The sequence below is a fragment of the Anomaloglossus baeobatrachus genome, chromosome 11 (genome assembly GCF_048569485.1).
Source record: "Anomaloglossus baeobatrachus isolate aAnoBae1 chromosome 11, aAnoBae1.hap1, whole genome shotgun sequence".
Taxonomy (NCBI): Eukaryota; Metazoa; Chordata; class Amphibia; order Anura; family Aromobatidae; genus Anomaloglossus; species Anomaloglossus baeobatrachus.
The window spans coordinates 95,436,619-95,458,677 of NC_134363.1; the positions used below are offsets into that span (position 1 = coordinate 95,436,619).

At 44.9% G+C, this 22,059-nt stretch overlaps 1 protein-coding gene across 3 annotated transcripts in view; it reads right to left on the minus strand.

Annotated features, from left to right (window-relative positions):
- Window positions 1–22,059, minus strand: part of LIG1 (DNA ligase 1) — a 793,173-nt gene that overhangs the window by 39,219 nt on the left and 731,895 nt on the right. For 2 of the 3 annotated variants that reach the window (XM_075328748.1, XM_075328746.1), the window contains exon 29: window positions 7,535–7,695. In XM_075328748.1, coding sequence (XP_075184863.1) covers window positions 7,618–7,695 — 78 coding nt within the window. In that variant the 3' untranslated portion in view covers window positions 7,535–7,617. Of the gene's footprint in view, window positions 1–7,534; window positions 7,696–22,059 lie in introns of those variants that run through there. The other variant, XM_075328747.1, reaches the window with a different exon arrangement.

Genomic DNA, 22,059 nt, shown 5'->3' on the forward strand with positions numbered 1-22,059 from the left:
GTTGACTGTGCTCCAGACCCAGACAAAAATGAAAAAGCAGCTGTGAGAAGAAACATGATTAGTATCACCAAACATCACAGCCACACCAAAGAGAAGCAGCTCTGGCCACCACAGTAGGGGTAAGTTAATTAATTGTTTGATCAAATATACTAGGGTAGTTTTCACATTGATAATTTTGTGTGGCCCCCGAAGGTTGGTAGAAATTTCCAAATGGCCCCCAGCTGAAACAAGGTTCCCACCCCTGCTTTAGAAGATGAGGTGAGGAGACTGCACTTCAAGCGTCCTGCTCCATCAGCTGCTGGCCACGCCCCCCCATGCAGCAATTTTGATTACTTCTTTTTGGCAAGTCCAGCCTTTCTGAAAATAGCTTCTGCTTATAAATTGAAGAGAAATGGTGATAGGATGCAACCTTGTCTGATGCCTCTCTGTATTTTGAACCAAGCTGTGACCAGTTGGACTGTTGCATCTGGGTCTGATCAGATGGTTTATCACCCTCATATCCTTCATTGTATTCGAAGGTTTATGGTGAGCAACACAGTCGAAGGGTTTGCTGTAGTCGAAGCGATAATAAATCATCTTGTATTCTTTAGTCTTTTCCATTATCTGCCTAATGTTGGCAATCACATCTCTTGTTCCTCTGCGTTTTTTGAATTTTGCTTGTTCCTCTGGTAGCTCTTTGTCAAAGTAAGGCTATAGCCATTTTTGTAAGGTCTTCAGTAGTATTTGCTGGCTTGAGCGCAATAGTATGATAGTTTCTACAGTCAGTAGCATCTGCCTTCTTTGGAGTAGGATTAATGCCGATCTTGTCCAGTCCTTTGACCATTTACCAGTTATCCACATCTGTTAACACAGGCGTGTGATGACATGAACTGCTGCTTCAGAAGACAGCTCTATTGGAATATGGTCACATCCAGACGCTTTGCCGTCTGATAGGTTTATCCCAGGCAATGGCTTTTTCAGGATGTTCAGCTATTATTTCCTGCATCACCTAGTCATTCTTGTAGAGGTGCTCTACGTATTCCATCTTTACTTGATCTGTTTTGGCTCAATCAGTTTGCTTCAACATGCTCACACTTGGTTGAAACTTTTATTGTACCTCTTTGATAATTAGGTATGCCTTTCTGGTCTTACCATTCATATGTTTGCTATCTACAAGTACATCTCGATAAATTAGAATACAATCAAAAAGTTATTTTTTTCAGTAACTCAATAGAAAAAGGGAAACGCATATATTATATAGAGTCATTACAAACAGAGTGATCTATTTCAAGGGTTTATTTCTGTTAACGTTGATAATTGTTTACAGCCAATGAAAACCCAAAAGTCATCTCAGAAAATTAGAATTATTACCACAAAACACTTGCAAAGGCTTCCCAAGTGTTTAAAATGGTCCCTTAGGCCGGTGTCACACTTGCGATTGCCTCGCGTGTATCTCACGCGAGTTTCACGGTGCATCACCTGTCACAGACTCCACTCTCCTCACCGGAGCGGGTCGGTTCCATGCATCTCTATGCAACTGACTTGCTCCTGTAAAGACAGTGTGAGGCCGCGCTGGGTAATGCAATCACAAGTGTGACACCGGTCTTAAGGGTGCTTTACACGCTGCAACATCACTAACAATCTCTTTAGAAATGTAACACGCCAGATCGCACATACGTTTTGCCGACATCGCACATGTGACCGGCGCTACAAAAATGACCTATGTGCGATCTCGATAAATCTTATCTGCGATCTCGCGTGTCACATCGCTAACGAGATTGCTAGCGATGTCGCAGTGTGTAAAGCACTCTTTAGTATGGTTCAGTAGGCTACACAATCATGGGGAAGACTGCTCATTTGACAGATGTCCAGAAGGCAGTAATTGACACACTCCACAAGCAGGGTAAGTCACAAAAGGTCATTGCTAAAGAAGCTGGTTGTTCACAGAGTGCCGTATCCAAGCATATTAATGGGAAATTCAGTGGAAGGAAAAAGCGTGGTATCAAAAGGCGCACAAGCAACTGAGATAACAATCCTATCAAGGCTGTGGTTAAGAAAAGGCCATTCAAAAATTTGGGGGAGATTCACAAGGAGTGGACTGCTGCAGGAGTCAGTTCTTCAAGAGCAATCACACACAGATGTATCCAGGAGATGGGCTACAACTGTCGCATTCCTTGTGTCAAGCCACTCAACCAACAGACAACGCCAGAAGCGTCTTACCTCGGCCAAGGAGAAAAAGGACTGGACTGTTGCTCAGTGGTCTATGGTGTTGTTTTCAGATGAAAGTAAATTTTGCATTTCATTTAGAAATCAAGGTCCCAGAGTCTGGAGGAAGAGTGGAGAGGCACACAATCCAAGCTGCTTGAGGTCTAGTGTGAAGTTTCCAAAATCAGTGATGGTTTGGGGAGCCATGTCATCTACTGTTGCAGGTCCACTGTTTTCTTATCAAGACTAAAGTCAGCGCAGCAGTCTACTAGGACATTTAGAGTGCTTCATGCTTCCCTCTGCAGACAAGATTTTTGCAGATGGAAATAAAATTTTCCAGCAGGACTTGGCACCTGTCCACACTGCCAAAAAGTACCAATACCGGAATTAAAAGGAACATGTCAGGTCATTTATGTGTTCTAACCTAGTAGCACTGTGATGTATGTGCTAGTAACCCCTTCCTACCCATCAGCAAACACCTGACCAAGAGGAAGATGAGAGATGCCAGACCCAAGAATGCAGACGAGCTGGAGGCTGCTTCAAAGCAACCTGGGCTTCCATCACACCTCAGCAGTGCCACAGGCTGATCACCCCCATGCCACGACGCATTTGTGGTGCCCCTGAGGCTTCAGTCTCCACAGGATACTGCACCTCCCAGAGGTGCAGTATTCATCTCGGATACGGAGGAGGTCATTGCCGGTAAAACAACCACAAACCACCAAAACACACAGAAGCCCTCTCACTGGGATTGGGCTAGGGTAGAGACATTGGAGGGTGGCTATCACTAATGTAGTGTACCCTCTTGCTAACTAGTTCAGGAACCTGGAGGGAGGAGCCAGACACAGGGGAGCAAGGCGACACATACACACAGTCTAGTTCAAGACACGAAACGAGTGAGATGTAGGAGGAAGCGGTCGCTGAGGGGAGATCGGATAGCTCCCTCAGGGTCGGCGCCCACCTCAGGAAGCGAAGCCCTAGGCTGGTGGGCACTGCAAATCCCGCCAGCAGAATCCACCAGGGAGAGGATTTCAAGTCTTCTGGCCCACACACAGCGCCCGGGGCAAAGCAGCGCATAGAGCCTGAAGTCGTGACTATAGGGGGGCTCCATCTACGTACTCGCGCTGCCTGCTATACGGGACGGGGGACTGAAGAAACCCCAAGGACTAGGGTCCCAGCATAGCTTCAAGCCGCAGGGACTCGCACAACACGGCGCAGGGATGAATGACTCACTGAACGAAACACCGGTTCTGACCTTCGAACTATCCGGGATCGGCTGGAGTTGTTTTAATCTGAGCTGCTGTTAACCGGCGATTTCTGAGGCTGGTGACTCTGATAAACTTATCTTCCGCAGCAGCGGTGACTCTTGGTCTTCCTTTCCTGGGGCGGTCCTCGTGTGAGAAAGTTTCTTTGTAGCGTTTGATGGATTTTGCCACTGCACTTGGGGATACTTTCAAAGTTTTCCCAATTTTTTGGACTGACTGACCTTCATTTCTAAAGTAATGATGGCCACTCATTTTTCTTTACTTAGCTGCTTTTTTCTTGACATAATACAAATTCTAAAAGTCTATTCAGTAGGATTATCAGCTGTGTATTCACCAGACTTCTGCACAACACAACTGATGGTCTCAACCCTATTTATAAGGCAAGAAATCCCACTTATTAAACCTGACAGGGCACACCTGTGAAGTGAAAACCATTTCCGGTGACTACCTCTTGAAGCTCATCAAGAGAATGCCAAGAGTGTGCAAAGCAGTAATCAAAGCAAAAGGTGGCTACTTTGAAGAACCTAGAATATAAGATATTTTCAGTTTTTTCACTTTTTTTGTTAAGTATTTCATTTCACATGTGTTAATTCATAGTTTTGATGCCTTCAATGTGAATCTACAATTTTCAGACTCATGAAAATAAAGTAAACTCTTTGAATGAGAATGTGTGTCCAAACTTTTGGTCTGTACTGTAATAAATAAATGTATTTTAGAGGATTTTTTTTTATTATTGATCAACAACTATGTTCTCAATCAACCCAAAAGACTCATACATATCAAAGCTTAATATTTTTGTAAGTTGGAGTGGGGTTGTTTTTAGATTTGGCTATCTTAGGAGGATATCTGTTTGTGCAAGTAACTATTACTGTGCAGAATTATTAGGCAACTTAATAAAAACCAAATATATTTCCATCTCACTTGTTTATTTTCACCAGGTAAACCAATATAACTGCACAAAATTTAGAAATAAACAACTATTTGACCCTGTATATCAATGGTTGTATAGTCTCTGATAAACTACACTTGTCTTTGTAGCCTCCTGATGAACCACTCTTGTGGGGAAATGCGTTGAGGCAGAGACTGACCTCATCCATTGTAGATGGCAACTGTTTCACTTTATAAATAAAGGGACCTGGACATCTGTATTATGCGACATATGGATCTATAAGGACTGCAACTTCTTCAACGAAAATTACATCAGCTCTTTATCATCTGATATTGATATCTGCCTGGATACTTTATTGCAGTCTGAAGTTAAGTCCGGTTGTTCATTGACCTGTCTCATACTTTGTGTCGCTTTGTCCCGACCTGTGTTTCAGTGCTCTATCTAAAATTGTATCAATTTGTTTGTATCATCAATTTCCTACCTTGTCCCTGGTATCCAGGGCCAAGGTATACAGGACTTTGTAAAAATATCCTGAGACGAATTGATACCTGTATTGTTTATATTTTCCACCAATTGGTGTAACAATCACTTGTGTGTTTTACAATTCTAATAAATATATTTTGTATGGGGAAAAAACTACTGTTTATAAATGGAATAATCCCTAGACCTTGAGTCATATATATTAGAGGAAAAACCGGTAACAAAAAATCGGGGTGAAGGGGTTAAGGGTGGACAGTTAACAAGAGCCTTAGAACTGGAGAAGAAATCAGCAAATATAAGGCATATTAAGTCTTAGTGTGGAACCTGATCTGTTCGCTTGGAGAGACTTTAACATTATCCTGTACTTAATGCTGGACATTATCTGAACAGGTGAACCTGCATAAGCCTGCATATGGACTGTTTATTTGTTTATTTTGCCCCTTGATGCCGGAGAAAGGCTGCTTGTTTTCTTCCCTGCTGGAAGTTTATGCGTTTCAGTAAACTACCCTGTCAAAGCAAAGAAATACATATCTGTATGAATGTTACCGGCTGCCTAATAGAGTGTAATCCCCGCAGCATACCTACACACATTACATATATACATATATTTAAAATATATAATTAGTTATATATTATACACATAATACCCAAAAAAAAAGAGTCTTTAAATTTGCCAGATATAAAAGACACTCAAACAAGCCATAATTCTAAATGTATAAAACATTTTATTTAAATAATGCTGTGGATGTGTCAATAATTTAATCAAAGTGATAAAGAAAAAGGACCAGAGAGAATGGGTGCTGAAAGGGAGAACACCCCACGTGTCCCGGAAGAAAATAAAAGAGAAAAATCTCCAAAGGATCCAAACCCCCTCCCAGGGTAGTAAGTAACCACACAGAGGATGACAGCCCAGAGGTATAGTAAAGCCTAATAAATCAGGAAAACCTAAGTAAAGCCCAAAGGGCGCTGCACCTACCGGGGTGATGGATCACAAAGAACCGGGGTAGCACATGGGGACCAACGTCCCAACACGTGTTTCGCAGATATACTTCGTCGGGGGACAGACGAAGTATATCTGCGAAACACGTGTTGGGACGTTGGTCACCACGTGCTACCCCGGTTCTTTGTGATCCATCACCCCGGTAGGTGCAGCACCCTTTGGGCTTTACTTAGGTTTACCTGATTTATTAGGCTTTACTATACCTCTGGGCTGTCATCCTCTGTGTGGTTACTTACTACCATGGGAGGGGGTTTGGATCCTTTGGAGATTTTTCTCTTTTATTTTCTTCCGGGTATCCAAAAAAATCCAGCACTCAAAGTTTTGAAATGAAATTATTTTGAATTTTTATTCATTCGAGCGTTTATCATATAGTTCTTTCTAACCATTTTTGATCCATTATATCTTTTGTATGGGTACATCACTTGCCGTCGCTTTAATGGATCGTGATGTTTCCTTACTCTTATTGTTTTGGAACGGCCTGTTTTGCGCATGTCTGCATTTGCCAACCATTTGGTGTTTCATTTTGCCAGCCAGGTTCGTCCCTTCCGGTCTTCGGACCGGAAGTGACGTTCCGCAATCGGATATGTGCTAATTAAGCGGTCTATTTAAACCTGGGCATTGGGCTGTCAGATTACACAGACTGCAGACCCGGATGGGCAGCTTTTTCTCTTCTCCTGGATTTTCATATATCATACTAGAGCCTTTTTGGTGAGTGCCATTGTATGACATCATTTCTCATTGTCTGTTTTATTTGACCAGATTAGTTTTTTAGTGCTCTTACTTCATTAGTGTGCTTTTTCTCTGTGTCTTTTGATTCTGAGTTAGCAAGACATTGTTTTTGGTTTTCTCTTGCTCTTTTTTCATTACTTATTCCAGTGTATTATTTTTCTTATTTTTATTTCTAGGAGGACATTGTATCTGCCAGTGAAGTGGCTCAACTGACTGATCATGTATTTTGATGTTCTGTTTTTGACATTTATTGTATGTCATTTTTTGGTTAATGCAATATAATTAGGTGAAAATTCTGCCTTTACTGATACCATGATTGTATTATGCCATTATATTTCTGTACATTTACAAAATTCTTTATGTGTTTTTCATTGTAGTGTAATCTGATGAAGGTCGGATGACCGAAACGTCAATTAACAATTACACAAAATTGCGTTCTAATAAATGAATGAATAAAAATTCAAAATAATTTCATTTCAAAACTTTGAGTGCTGGATTTTTTTGGATACTTTGATCTGGGGTGGGACCCTATCCAAGCACCAGCAAACAAGGAGTGCCACATTTCTATTTTTATATATTATTTTCTTCCGGGACACGTGGGGTGGCATCCCTTTCAGCACCCATTCTCTCTGGTCCTTTTTCTATATCACTTTGATTAAATTATTGACACATCCACAGCATTATTTAAATAAAATGTTTTATACATTTAGAATTATGGCTTGTTTGAGTGTCTTTTATATCTGGCAAATTTAAAGACTCTTTTTTTTATATTATAATTTATTGAGTTGTTGCCAATAATATAATATTTTATGTGGCTCTTTTTTGTTCTTATTATATATTATACACATGCATATCTACATACACATATACATTTCTGCATACATACCTACATGGTACGCACATGCCAGTCACAGAGCATCAACTTCAGCGATTTATGTAGAATTTCTCAATATAGATGGATTTTAAATTATGAAAAGATGACAATTTGAATGAAACAGCAAAGTAATCTTTATTAAAATTGTTACATTGTTACTCTTTACCTCATCACAAGAGCGTAAATTACATGCTCTATTCTAATAGAATTCATCATCTTCTTTCTGTGTTGCACATACATTCTGTATTTGCTGCTGCTTTTTGTACAGTTCTGCAACCTAGAGAAGACAAAGATATACTTAAATGGCAATACAGAAACTTCAGTTTAAAAGCATAATAAAACTACTTTTATATATATATATATATATATATATATATATATATATATATATATATATATATATATATATATATATATATATATATATATATTATGTATACATATATACATACACACACACTTATATATACCGTATTTTTCGGACTATAAGACGCACCGGACTATAAGACGCACCCTGGTTTTAGAGGAGGAAAATGGGAAAATAAAACTTTAAGCAAAAAATGTGGTCATGACACACTGTTATGGGGCGAGGATCTGCTGCTGACACTGTTATGGGGGTAATGTCCCCAAATTCTCTACTAAGGTACCCCATCCTGGTAATGATCCTCCTGCCTTGTATATGATCCTGCTATAAACCCCCATCCAGCCTGTTCACATACCCCCCCCCATCCAGCCTGTTCACATACCCCCCCCCATCCAGCCTGTTCACATACCCCCCCCATCCAGCCTGTTCACATACCCCCCCCATCCAGCCTGTTCACATACCCCCCCCCCCATCCAGCCTGTTCACATACCCCCCCCCCATCCAGCCTGTTCACATACTCCCATCCTGCTATATGCCCCCATCGTGCTCATATACCATCCTGGTATATGGCCTGTATCCTATAGCACAGAGAAAAAAATAAACGTTTATACTCACCTTTTCCTCACTCCCTGCAGCCGATCATCTTCCTCTCTGGCACGCTGATCTGTGTGTGTGGAGCCGTTCCCCTGCTGCATCGCGATGTCTTCCTGTCTGTGCCGATCAGCTGACCAGCACAGATCAGGTGACCGGCACAGACAGGAAGACATCACGTGCAGCAGGGGGACGGCTCCACACACGGGGACGGGTGAGTGTACTGATTCACTGCACCCCGCGCTGGTAATGACGCGCGGGGGGCAGTGAATACAGCCGCACATGATCACTCCAGGCTGTAATTGCCAGGGGTGATCATGCGGCCGGCTCTTTACTATGCGCGCGTCCCCGCTCATCCTTCCGCCCACCTGTCAGTGCCGGCTTCAGCGCTGAGAGATGGGCGGGAGGATGGGCGTGCATATGTAATGAGCGGGCCCACGTGGTCACGAACAGGCGCTGCTGCTGCCTGCTCGTGCCCCCGATGACCTGCAGCACCCTCATTCCCAGCCGCAGCCCTATAGTCAGACCATAAGACGCACCCCCAACTTTCCCCCAACATTTGGGGGAAAAAAAGTGCGTCTTATGGTCCGAAAAATACGGTACTAGCTGTACTACCCGGCTTCGCCCGGGTTAATAACTGCTGTTAACAAAATAGAATGTAATAACAAAAATGTATTCTGCACACAAAAAACAAAATAGATTTAAATGTAATTATTAAAAGGCAAAAACTAAGCTAGTAGAAGCATTTCACAACATATATTTCATCACCACAGATATTCCACACAGATTTAATGTGCTCCGTCTGTCTCTTTCCCCGTCTGTCTCTTTCACCGTCTGTCTCTTTCACCGTCTGTCTCTTTCACCGTCTGTCTCTTTCACCGTCTGTCTCTTTCACCGTCTGTCTCTTTCACCGTCTGTCTCTGTCTGTCTCTTTCCAGGTCTGCCTCTTTCCTCGTATGCCTGTCTCTGTCTCTCTCTCTCTCTGTCTGTCTGTCTCTAACCGACATCTTATTACCTCACATATAGGCTTCTTATACTATGAATGACTTTTGTTCCTATAGCAACCACTCACAGCTCCTACTAATAACCTGTAGTTCCAGGCTCCATTTACTTTAATGAAGGCATGTTTTTTGGAGAGGAACTGTAAAGCGCGGGGTTAAATTTTCCTGTCAAAACATAGTCTACAACGTTCCCTGGGTCACATGAGGTGTCTGTGCAAAATTTTGTGATTGTAAATGCGACGGTGCGGATACACTTTTCATTTCACTTTTTCCCCGTTATGTAGATAGGGGCAAAATTGATTGGTAAATTGGAATGCGCGGGGTTAAAATTTCGCCTCACAGCATAGCCTATGACACTCTCAGGGTCCAAACGTGTGAGTGTGCAAAATTTTGTAGCTGTAGCTGCGACGGTGCAGATGCCAATCCCGGACATACACACACATACATACATACATTCAGCTTTATATATTATAGCTGTAGCACCCGGCGCTGCTAGGGTTAGTAACTGTCTCTCTGTTTCTCTCCCATTCTCTGTCTGTCTCCCCCTTTGTATATATCTCTCTGTCTCTGACTGTCTCTTTGTCCGTCTGTCTCTGACTGTCTCTTTGTCCGTCTGTCTCTGACTATCTCTTTGTCCGTCTGTCTCTGACTGTCTCTTTGTCCGTCTGTCTCTGACTGTCTCTTTGTCCGTCTGTCTCTGACTGTCTCTTTGTCCGTCTGTCTCTGACTGTCTCTTTGTCCGTCTGTCTCTGACTGTCTCTTTGTCCGTCTGTCTCTAACTGTCTTTGTCCGTCTGTCTCTGACTGTCTCTTTGTCCGTCTGTCTCTGACTGTCTCTTTGTCCATCTGTCTCTAACTGTCTTTGTCCGTCTGTCTCTGACTGTCTCTTTGTCCGTCTGTCTCTGACTGTCTCTTTCCCAGTCTGTCTCTTTCCCAGTCTGTCTCTTTCCCAGTCTGTCTCTTTCCCAGTCTGTCTCTTTCCCAGTCTGTCTCTTTCCCAGTCTGTCTCTTTCCCTCTGTCTGTCTCTTTACCTGTCTTTGTCTGTCTCTTACCCTGTCTGTCTCTTTCCCTCTCTTTCCCTGTCTGTCTCTTTTCCTGTCAGTCTGTCTCTTTGTGTCTGTCTCTTACCCTTTCTATGTCTGTTTCTTACTCTGTGTGTGTCTGCCTCTTTCCCTGGCTGTGTCTGTCTGCATTGTGACATGCCAACATTCCATTTAAGGGCGTGGCTGCGCATTCTTCTGAAGTTCTGGCTGCACTGTGGCTCCCAGCTCCATTCGCTTTAATGGAGGCAGGTTTTTTGGCGAATAACTAAAGTACGGGGTTAAAATTTCCCAAAACATAGCCTATGACGCTCTCTGGGTCCAGATGTGTAAGTGCGCAAAATTTTGTGGCTGTAGCTGTGACGGTGCAAATGCCAATCCCGGACATATACACACACACACACACACACACACACACACACACACATTCAGCTTTATATAGTAGATATTTTTAGATATATAATAACAACGCATTCCACCCGCACCCTTGTTACTTAATGGGGCAGCTCACAGGAGCGATTTTTTTTCTCAGCCCTAATCAGACCAAGAAAACAATCGCAGCATGCTGTGGGTGCAATCCGATTCATTTTCACTCGCACCCATACAAGTCCATGGGTGCGAGAGAAACCGCATTGCACTTGGATTACACCGGTGTAATGCGAGTGCAGAGCGAGAATCGCATCAGCTGACAATGGAGGAGATGGGAAGATTACTCCCTCCCTGCCCTCTGCAGCACCCACCCCCCTCCTCCGCGGCTGTACTGTGATCACAGCACAATCGCATGACACTCTGCTTATACCCTTGCAGAGCGGGAGCCGAGTGTTATGCAACGGACTCGCATTAATGCCTGTGTGGCCGCAGCCTTACGCTCACTGTTGCCAGTTGGAAAACCATGCCCAATAAGGCTGAAACGGAGGAGAATGTTGAAACCTTTTACTTAAGAAAACGCTGTTTACCTGCAGATTGTCCCAACATTAATTATACTGTTTCAATGTTACCCAGCTGCCTTACAGAAAGTGCAGCTACCTGGAGAAAATGAAATCATTTCCTCTTACAAGTCACAGGATTTAAGTCAGAGGCGTACAGAGATGCTACAGTCACTGCTCACTATGCTGTGAGCTGCGGCTGTAGTCACACCCTGGCATTTTTACTGACGTCTCACTTTGCACTGCAGAACTGGCTTCCAATCAATGTGCTGGGGCGTGCTTACAGCCACTGCTCACAGTATAGAGTTGTGTAGTCAGCAGTGACTGTAGCCGCTCTCTGCACACTTCCATGACTTAAAGCTGTAGCTTAAGGCCCTGTGCGCACTAGAAAATTGAATTTTCGTAAGAAAATTCCTCAGGCTCGTAAAGATTTCCGCACCTGCGGGAAAAAAACGCAAAAAATCCGCAGCGAAATCCGCATGCTTTATGTTGCGTATTGTTGCGGATTTGGTTCGGATTTGGTGCGGAATTGCCGCAGGTTGTTCCCTGCGGGATTTCATACTTCTCCCCGCTCCTGCTGTCCATTGTGCTTAAGTCTCCGGGCCGTGCTTTTGTCCCGCGTGGCTGCCTCCGGCACTCTGCTGTTTGCGAGTCAGCTGTGCACTGCATAACTGCATATGCAAGAGCCGACCTGGAAGCAGGAGAGCAGTGTCCGGAGGCAGCCTCACAGGAGAAGGTGAGTATAAGATCAGCGGTGACTTCAGTCAGCTAATGTGCAGTGACCGCTGGAGTCCTCCACCTGGAGTCCTCCACCTGTCACTGCAAAGCACATCAGTGAAGTCACCGCTGATCGCGGCGGCTCACTTCACTTGCGTCCTGACCCTCACCATGAGCAGTCATGGTCTATAGCGCTCGCTCTGAGTGCCAGGTGTAGCAGAGCTGGAAGCGTTGTGGGACATCTTGTGGATTACGTCGGACCTAGAAAGCTGTTATTAGGGGTTAATAAAGTGGTGAAAGAGGGGGCTTTTTTGTCTTATTTCAAATAAAGGATTTTTGGGGTGTTTGTGCTTATTTACTTTCAATTACAGTTTAGTGATGAGGGGGTGTCTCAGACGCCTGCCATCAGTAAACTAGGACTTAGTGGCAGCTATGGGCTGCTGCTATTAACTCCTTCATTACCCCAATTGCCACCGCATCACGGCAATGGGAAGAGCTGGGAAAAGTCCGGGACTGTCGCATCTAATGGATGCGGCAATTCCGGGCAGCTGCTGGCTGATATTTTTTTTTAAATCAGATACATTTTTATTGCATTTTAAAACTTTCATAAACATAAATTGTGAGGGTAGTCCTCACACATACTCCCTCCCCTCTCCCCCACCCTCTTCCGGTCAACAGTCTCACCCCTCCACTCTCTACATCCCTCCTTATTCACCTAATGATCTGCCCTCCTTATTTCTCAGCCACTGCGATCTTTCCTTTCCTACCTATAGTCTAAATATCCTATCTTTCAGTAGATCAAATGACGCTAATCCTGGAAAGTCCAGCCACTTGCTCCACATCTTCTCATATTGAGTTCTCCTTCCCCTTTTAATATAAACATTTTTCTCCATATAAATAATATAATTCACTTTTTCAACAAATTCCTTACGTGTCGGTGCTTTTTCAGATAGCCAATACAAGGCAATTAGTTTCCTTGCTGCATACAACAATCGTGCCACTGCCGGTTTCTCTTGTTCATCCACCCCCACTTCATCCACATACCCCAGCACACACACCAGCGGGTTTCTGGGTAGGTCCACTTGTATCACTGATTGAATTTAATTTAATACTGTGATCCAAAACCCTTGTAAACACGGGCATTCCCACAACATGTGCATGATCCCTGCTTCTTCCACAGTACATTTTGGGCACTTGGAATCTATTCTCACTCCCACTTTCTTCATCCACACGGGGGTTCTATATACTCTGTATATAACATATAATTGCGATAGCCGTTTCGCCTCACTCAGAGATATTTTGATGACATATTGCAAAATAGACTCCCATTTCTCCTCCCCAATTTCTCCCAAATCTTCCACCCATCTTGCATATGCCCCAATTTGTTGCCTCCCAACAGACTTGGACAGAAGTCCCACGTAGACCATCGATATACATCCTGCTGTCCCTCTCAGCGTCCCTAATATATTAATTACACTATCTGATTGTATAACAATTGGCGTTATTCTGTTCTGCGATTCAAATGCGTAACGTAGCTGCAGGTATTTATAAAACATACTATGTCCCAGTGGGAAGTCTTTTAGCAGTACTTCAAAAGTCTTAAATATGTTTCCATCCATCACTTGGGAGAGGTACCAGATACCAATTCTCCTCTATTGCCCAAATTCTTTAAGGGATACAAATTACGGAATGTTGGGGTTGTCCTACATCAGGGTATATCTAGTGAACCCAATTACCTGTCTCACCGGTTTGATCTTACCCCATACTTTATCTATCAACTGTATAGTAGGATATGATGCAGAGTGTGGACGAAACTTTCCCGCCTCCAGACTTGACAGCAGAGGATCTTTTCAGATCACATACTGTAGTATTTTCCCCGCCGAGGTCTCCAAACCTGTCACAACCCATCCCACCATGTGTTAACTCTGGGCAGCTAAGTAATAGCACCAAGGGTTAGGTAGAGCCAGTCCCCCTTCGTCTTTCGGTCTCTGTAAATATTCTAACCTCATCCGTGGGCACTTCCTTCCCCAGATTAAGCCTCGGAAAATAGAATTTATTTTATAAAACCTATTTTGTGGTAGCCACACCGGGGTGTTATGGAGCACATAGAGCAGTTGGGGCATTAGTATCATTTTAGCTAAGTTTACTCTCCACATCCACTGTAAAGCTGGTGTCACACACAGTGACAACGACGTCGCTGCTACGTCACCATTTTCTGTGACGTTGCAGCGACGTCCCGTCGCTGTCGCTGTGTGTGACATCCAGCAACGACCTGGCCCCTGCTGTGAGGTCGCCGGTCGTTGCTGAATGTCCAGCTTCATTTTTTGGTCGTCACTCTCCCGCTGTGACACACACATCGCTGTGTGTGACAGCGAGAGAGCGACGAAATGAAGCGAGCAGGGAGCAGGAGCCGGCGTCTGGCAGCTGCGGTAAGCTGTAACCAGCGTAAACATCGGGTAACCAAGGGAAGACCTTTCCCTGGTTACCCGATATTTACCTTAGTTACCAGCCTCCGCCCTTGCTGCCAGCGCCGGCTCCTGCTCTGTGCACATGTGGCTGCAGTACACATCGGGTAATTAACCCGATGTATACTGTAGCAAGTAGAGCAAGGAGCCAGCGCTAAGCAGTGTGTGCGGCTCCCTGCTCTCTGCACTGCGACATGTAGCTGCAATACACATCGGGTTAATTAACCCGATGTGTACTGTACCTAGGAGAGCAAGGAGCCGCGCTAAGCGCGGCTCCCTGCTCTCTGCACATGTAGCACAGCGACGTTATGATCGCTGCTGCATCGCTGTGTTTGACAGCTAAGCAGCGATCATAACAGCGACTTACAAGGTCGCTGTTACGTCACAGAAAATGGTGACGTAACAGCGACGTCGTTGTCGCTGTCGCTTAGTGTGAACCCAGCTTAAGGTACAGTTTGGACCAGGCCAGAATCTTTTGTTTGAACTTAAGTAAAAGGGGGGCAAGATTAAGACGTTCATAGTCAGTTTATTGGACATCATAATTCCCAGATATTTAAACTCTGACACCACCTGAACTGGAGCACAAGTCACCACCACATTGGAGGGAGTTTCATCCAATGGCATCAACACAGATTTGTCCCAATTTATCGTGAGCCCTGATATTCTTCCAAAGTTAGATATGACCTCATTACCGCCTCCAAGGAACTCCATGCATCTCCCAGAAACAATAATAAATCGTCCGCATATAAGGCCACTTTCTCCTCCACACTCCCATATCGGTAACCCACTACACCAGGATCCCGCCGCATCACCGCCGCCAGTGGTTCGATAGCGATAGCAAACAGGGGGGACAGTGGGCACCCCTGCCTTGTGCCCCTATAAAGAGAAAATCTATCTGACATGCTGCCATTTGCCCTAATTCTTGCCGTAGGAGCATAGTACAACAGCTAAACCCACCTAATATATACTTCCCCAAACCCCATTGATCGCATCGTAGCCCATAGGTACCCCAACTCTACGCTGTCAAAAGCTTTGGCTGCGTCTAAGGAGAGAATAACCCGCTGCCCCTTATTTTCCGCCGGTATCTGCATATTCAGGTACAGTCTCCTAAGGTTAGTTGCCGTGGATTTGTTGGGCATAAACCCTGCTTGATCTGGGTGTATTAGGGATGTAATGACTTTGGTGACCCTATTTGTAAGCATCTTAGCCAGGAGCTTTACATCTACCGTCAATAGTGAAATCGGTCTGTTAGAGGCTGGCAAACCCGGGTCTTTGCCTTCTTTAGGGAGTACCACAATTATTGCTTCCTGCATAGACGGCATCAGTTCTCCTCTCTGCAGATCTGAATTCTATACCTTAAGCAGTACTGGCAGTAAAACCTCCCTATGTTGCTTATATACTTCAGCCGGAAACCCATCTACCCCCGGTGCCTTATCGTTCGCAATATCAGAGCTAGCTCCAACTCCTCTAAGTCAAATGGCTCGTCTAGTAACTCTCTAGATTCCCTTGAGAGGACTGGCAGATGAGCTCTGCCTAGAAATTCATCCACCTCCCCCGCCTCCGGGTGCACCTTGACTGAGTATAGATCAGAATAGAATGTTTCTAGTACTTTTAGGATCCCCGAGGTGTCCGTGACAACTGCCCCATCTACTAGTACAATATATGTCGATTCCCTCTGTGCCGCAGCTATCACTGATAATAGGTGACCTGCCCGTTCTCCATTCTCAAAGGACTGCATGGTCTGGAACATTTTCTTTCTCTCCGCTGCCTGTATGGTCAATCTATTAACCATCTTTTGAGTTGCCTTCAACCTAGCCTTTGCCGCCAGCATGGGGTTTAATATTAAAGCATCTTCCGCCTCCCCCAATTCCTGAAACGCAAACTGATTCTGCCTTCTTGCCTCCGACTTTACCTTAGATATACCCCTTATATACAATCCCCTCAAGTACGCCTTCATTGCCTCCAAAACCATTCCAATAGACGCTGATCCTTCATTGAACCTAAGGTATTCCCTTAAACGATCACTAATACCCACCCCTTCTTCAACTAATTGTAACCAAAAGGGATATCATTTCCATAAGGGTCTATTTTGGTTTTGTTGTTACCCCAGGTCTATTTCTACACACAGGGGCGAATGATCTGATACCGTCCTGGGGAAGTATTTAGTACCCACTACCAAACCTTGCATTGCTTCATTGCCCAAGGCCAGATCAATGCGCGAAAGGGATGAGAACGTAGCCGAATAACAGGAGTATTGATACACTTCCAGATGCCAAGTCCTCCACAGGTCAAATAGCGCCGTTTCTTTAAGCAAATTACCAAATGGTGTATAGTTACCCCCCATTTTTCGTACCTCATGTCTCCCTTTGTCCCAATGTGAATTTGGAATATTATTAAAATCTCCCATTATCATAAAGGGAACCCCCGGAAAGTCTGCCAATAAATTTATCAGACTGTGAAGTAGTTTGCTGCAATATGGCGGAGGTATGCATAGGGATATAATTACTATGACTCTTGTTCCCAGCCTACAAAAAAGACATACATACCGCCCATCATTATCCACAATGACCTTTAGAAATTCAAACCGTGCACCTGAGCGGACTAGTATACTGGCCCCTCTGGAGTATGTAGAATGATACCCCAACCCTGAGCCACCTTCTATCCAGTAGATGCAGCTTCTCCGGTATCATGTGTGTTTCCTGGAAGCAAATTAGGTCAGGTTTTTTTGTACGGAAAAATTGAAATACAGCCTGCCTTTTGATGCTAGAGGCTAAGCCCCTAACATTCCAAATAATTAGCTTAATGCGTCCCGCCATATGATTAACTGAAAAATTCTCGCTCTCCCAGAGCTCCTTAATAGGCCAAATGAGACTGTCGACCGGCCCACCCTCTCCCTAGCCCCCCAATATAAACACCCCCCAACAATAAACATAGTAACACATTGTTGCCACCAGTCCCCTTTGTATCAGGGACGGAGGGCATATGTTTGCCTTGGAAAGTCTGCCAGATACCGTGTCCATCTTTTGTCGCGTTTCCTCTTTTACGACAGACCGGGCCTAATCAACCATCAATAACAACAGAACCAGGACCTCCAGAAGGAGGGGCAGTACCCGCCTGTTTGTCGTGCACGGTATCCGGCTGTCCATCTGATCAATATTGCAGTCCTGCCATATTCTCGCAATCACCCTTTATTTTTTTTATTTTTTTTTTTTTTTAATATTAAGGGGGGGAGAACGAAAGCAAGTTATGGGAAAGAAAAAAAAAGAAAAAGCTAAGGGGGAGGGGAAGTGGGTAAACAAAGAAGAGAAAAGTAGTATAAGAAGAAGAAAGAGGGTAGAATAAGAGGAGAGAGAGGGGAGAAAAATTAAAAACAAACAAAAAAAAAAGGGGGGGAGAATAATAATTAATTCAGTATTTATGCATTGCGAGTCCAGTATGAGTTGGAAAGTCCCTTTCCATAGCCAGGATTCCATTTCCTCCCATCCTCAGTGGTGTTTGCAGACCCCTTTCCTCTAGAGTCCATTAAATGTAGATTTAAATTTAAATTGCCGAGGTACACAAAAAAAAAAAATATATATTTTTTTATAAATTTTCAAACAGGAACTCCTCCCCGGCAACCATAACATTATTTTTCCTCTACACCACTGCATGCGATGAGAGGTAGGGTGTCCCCAAAAGTCAGTCTCCAGCTTGCCCTTCACGACCTTCCCGCCGCAAGCGTTGTTTATTGCCATCCAGCCATCTTAGCGGTTTCTTAGAATCCAGGAAAAAAGTGCACTGTTCCTCCCGCTACCACTCTGAGTTTCACCGGGTACATCATGGAGTATACCAGATTTAGTTGTCTCCGCCTTCTCTTGATGTCAATGAACTTGGCTCTTTGCTTTTACAGTTCTACGGAGTAGTCTGGAAAAATGGATATCTTGGAGCCATTGATGATCAAGTCCGGGTGTCCTCTGGCATGCTTCAGGATATTATCCCTGTCTCTGTAGTGCAGTATTTTGGCCAGGACAGGTTGTGGTGGGTGTCCAGGAGGCAGGGGGCGGGTGGGAACTCTATGGGCTCTTTCCACCGCATATAGAGGGGTGAGATGCTCAGATCCAATTTTACTTTTCAGCCATTCCTTAAAAAATTCAGTTGGGGACGTACCTTCCACTTTCTCTGGGACGCCAATTAATCTCAGGTTATTACGTCTCGATCTATTTTGCAGGTCATCCGTTTTTGCTAGGAGTGCTGCATGCTGCCCGTCTCTGTCAGATCCTGCCATGCGGTCTTCCATGATACTGACTCTCTGCTCCTGTTCGCTCTTTCACTTTATGAAACTTGTGCCGCATGGATGCCATGTCTTCTCTGAGGCTCCCCAGCTGCTGGGTCACCTCAGTAATAGATGATCTGCATAGCATTACTGCTGTGAGGATGTCTCTCAGTGTGGGCTCTTCAGGGATATTCTGTGTACCTGTCAGCTCCCCTAGCTGTGCTGCCTGAGATCTGGGATCTGTCTCTCCCATGCAGCAGGCCTGAGCTCCATCATCTCCCTCGCTGCTCTCACCCCTACCCCCGCCTTCACTCAGCACCATGCTGAAGAAAAACAGAGATTGGCAGCACTCTGCGGTGACCAAAGACTTCTTTATTTTCTTATGCTGACAGGTGAAATGGAAATGAGGGAGTGGAGGGAGAGGAGCACGGGGGGAGCATGTGCGTTTCACCTGTCAGCATAAGAAAATAAAGAAGTCTTTGGTCACCGCAGAGTGCTGCCAATCTCTGTTTTTCTTCAACCCAAATGCTTTACTTGGTAATAGCACCACTGATGGCAACTTCATATCCTCTAGCCGTATATGCAGTGAAGCTAATGTGAATACAGAGCGGTGTGAGTACACCCAGCACGCCCGAAGAATCCACGTGGTAAATCTACACTGAACTGAACTAGTCGGGATCGCTACTATACCTCCGATGCTGGTAAGCGGTGCTGTGCACTTTCCTTCTCTTGTTATTAATACTCAGCACCATGCTGTCTGCAAGTTCCGGATTCATCTGCAGCTCACCTCTCACTGTCTCTTTTTCGGCCCCCTCCTTGTCATATCGGTGCCAGTAAGCACTGCAATCAGGTCAGTGGGGTCAGAGGGTCATCCAGATGCAGTCTGTGACTTCTGAGCGTGTTTTCGGGCTTCGTCCCTATGGATTTCCTAGATGCTTGGCAGGAGCTACAGGATCTACTTCCACTCACATACTGAGCTACGCCATGCCTCCATGCTGGCTGAAATTTTTATGGTGGGGGGCTCCCCATAAAGTGGGGCTCCCCATCCTGAGAATACCAACGCTCAGCTGTGAGGCTTTATCCTGGCTAGTTATCAAAATTGGGGGGGACCGCACGCTGTTTTTTTTTTATTTATTTTATTGAACGCTATAGACCCGCCCACCGGCGGCTGTGATTGGATGCACTGAGACAGCTGTCACTCAGTGTGGGGGTGTGTCTACCTGCAACCAATCACAGCCACCGGTGAGCAGGGAAGGAGTGAATACGAGATGGAATAATGAGCCGGCTCTGGAAGATGAAAGAGCCGCCGCGGGAGCAGTGTGACAGCCGCCCGGTCATCGGTGAGTATGAAGCGTTTGCTCCTACCCCTTTGGGCCACATTCTGTTCACCATAAACTTTATATGGTGAGCAGCATCTGGCCAGATACCAGGGATCAATCCTCCGCCGACCCAGAGTCAGCGGGTGATTGATCTGCCAGCCCTCGAAACCGCAGGGACCTTCGGAAAAGAAGTGACATGCCATTGTTTTTGCTGCGGGAATCCCGCAGAAAAACATGCAGCTGTCAAAATCCGCATAGTGCGCACAGCATTTTTTTTTTGCCATAGGATTTGCTGATGAATCACTGCAGAGATGTTATGAACATTTTCTGCAGCGAAACATGCAGCAAATCCGCAGGAAATCCGCGGCAAAAAACGGCAAGTGCGCACAGGGCCTAAAGTAGGAAATGGATTAATTTTCTCTGGGCAGCTGCACTTTCAGTATGGCATCCAGGCAGCACTGGAATGCTATTTACCTGCCAAATAACTTTATTTCTGCAGGTATACAGCATTTTCTGAGATATGCTCCCTTTCATTCTTGGATAAAAGTTATTGCAATCATATGAGCCAGGAAGGCCAAGTCTACCTCCTAGACTCTAGCAGGTCCAATACTTTAACAGGAATAGCTAGGGTTAATTTTTTTAATCTTACATGTCACTTTATGATCTTGGTGATTTTGTTATTGTTATTAGTGACACATTTTACTTTGTATGTAAGCGATAAATTTAGTTTGAGATTTTATTATATTTTTGAAAATATCTGAAATTCAACAAAAATGTAAAACATTTTAAACTTTAAATTTGTATGCCGATAGCCATGTTGCACATAACAGTTACCGCATGTGTACTTTATGTCAGCATTATTTAAAAAAATAAATACCGTATTTTTCGGACCCAAATGTTGGGGGAAAGTGGGAGCTGCGTCTTATAGTATGAATGTGGGGCATGGCTGCAGGGAGTGAGGGTGCTGCGGTGGAGCAGGTCATCAGCGGTGTGAGCAGGCTGTAGCAGCGCATGCCGTGACCACGTGGGCCCGCTCATTTCATATGCATCCTTCCGCCCATCATCTCTCAGCACTGAAGCCGGAGCTGATAGGTGGGAAGGATGATGGGTGGGAGATGCGCGTATAGTAAAGAGGCCGGCCCGCGTGATCACCCCTGGCAAATACAGCCTGGAGTGATCATGTGAGGCTGTTCCCGGCACATCATCATCAGCGCGGGGCGCAGTGAATACGTATACTCACCCGTCACCGTTGAATGCAGCATCGCGATGTCATCCTGTCTGCCGGCCGCTGCTATGTATGGAGACTAGCGGTGCGCACAACAAGGGCCGGCTCCAGGTTTTTGTGGGCCCTGGGCAAGAGAGTCTCAGTGGGCCCCATCCACACATAGACATGCACAGATACATACACATACAAGCATACGTACACATACATATCTAAAGGGAAATTCACAAAAACACATATAAACAAAAATCTATACACGGTCTTATACACTGACATACATAGATACACATCATACATGCACACACAGACCCATTAGAGAGATTTCTAATATTGGGAAGCTGACAACAGCCTTATTCACCTCCACGCTTGTCTCCATCCAGCTCCTCCTGGGCATGTGTCTGTGCAACGCTGATTGGTGGTCGTCACTAACAGACATGGTCGCACATAGAGAACACTAATACTGCTGTATATACATCACAAGAGAGGTTGGGGACATACACATTACTTGGGGGCATACATATTACTGAGGAAAGGGATATACAGCAATGGGGGCCATACAGCTCCAGAGGGGAGCATACAGCTCTAGAGGGGGGCAGTGTCTCTGGGGTAAGGGGACAAACAGCTCTGAGGTGGGGAAACGACATGCAGCTCTGGGGGTATACACAGCTCTGAGGGGGTATACAGCACTGGGGTGGAGGTGACATACAACTCTGGGGGTATAGTAGTATGCAGCCCCCATATTCC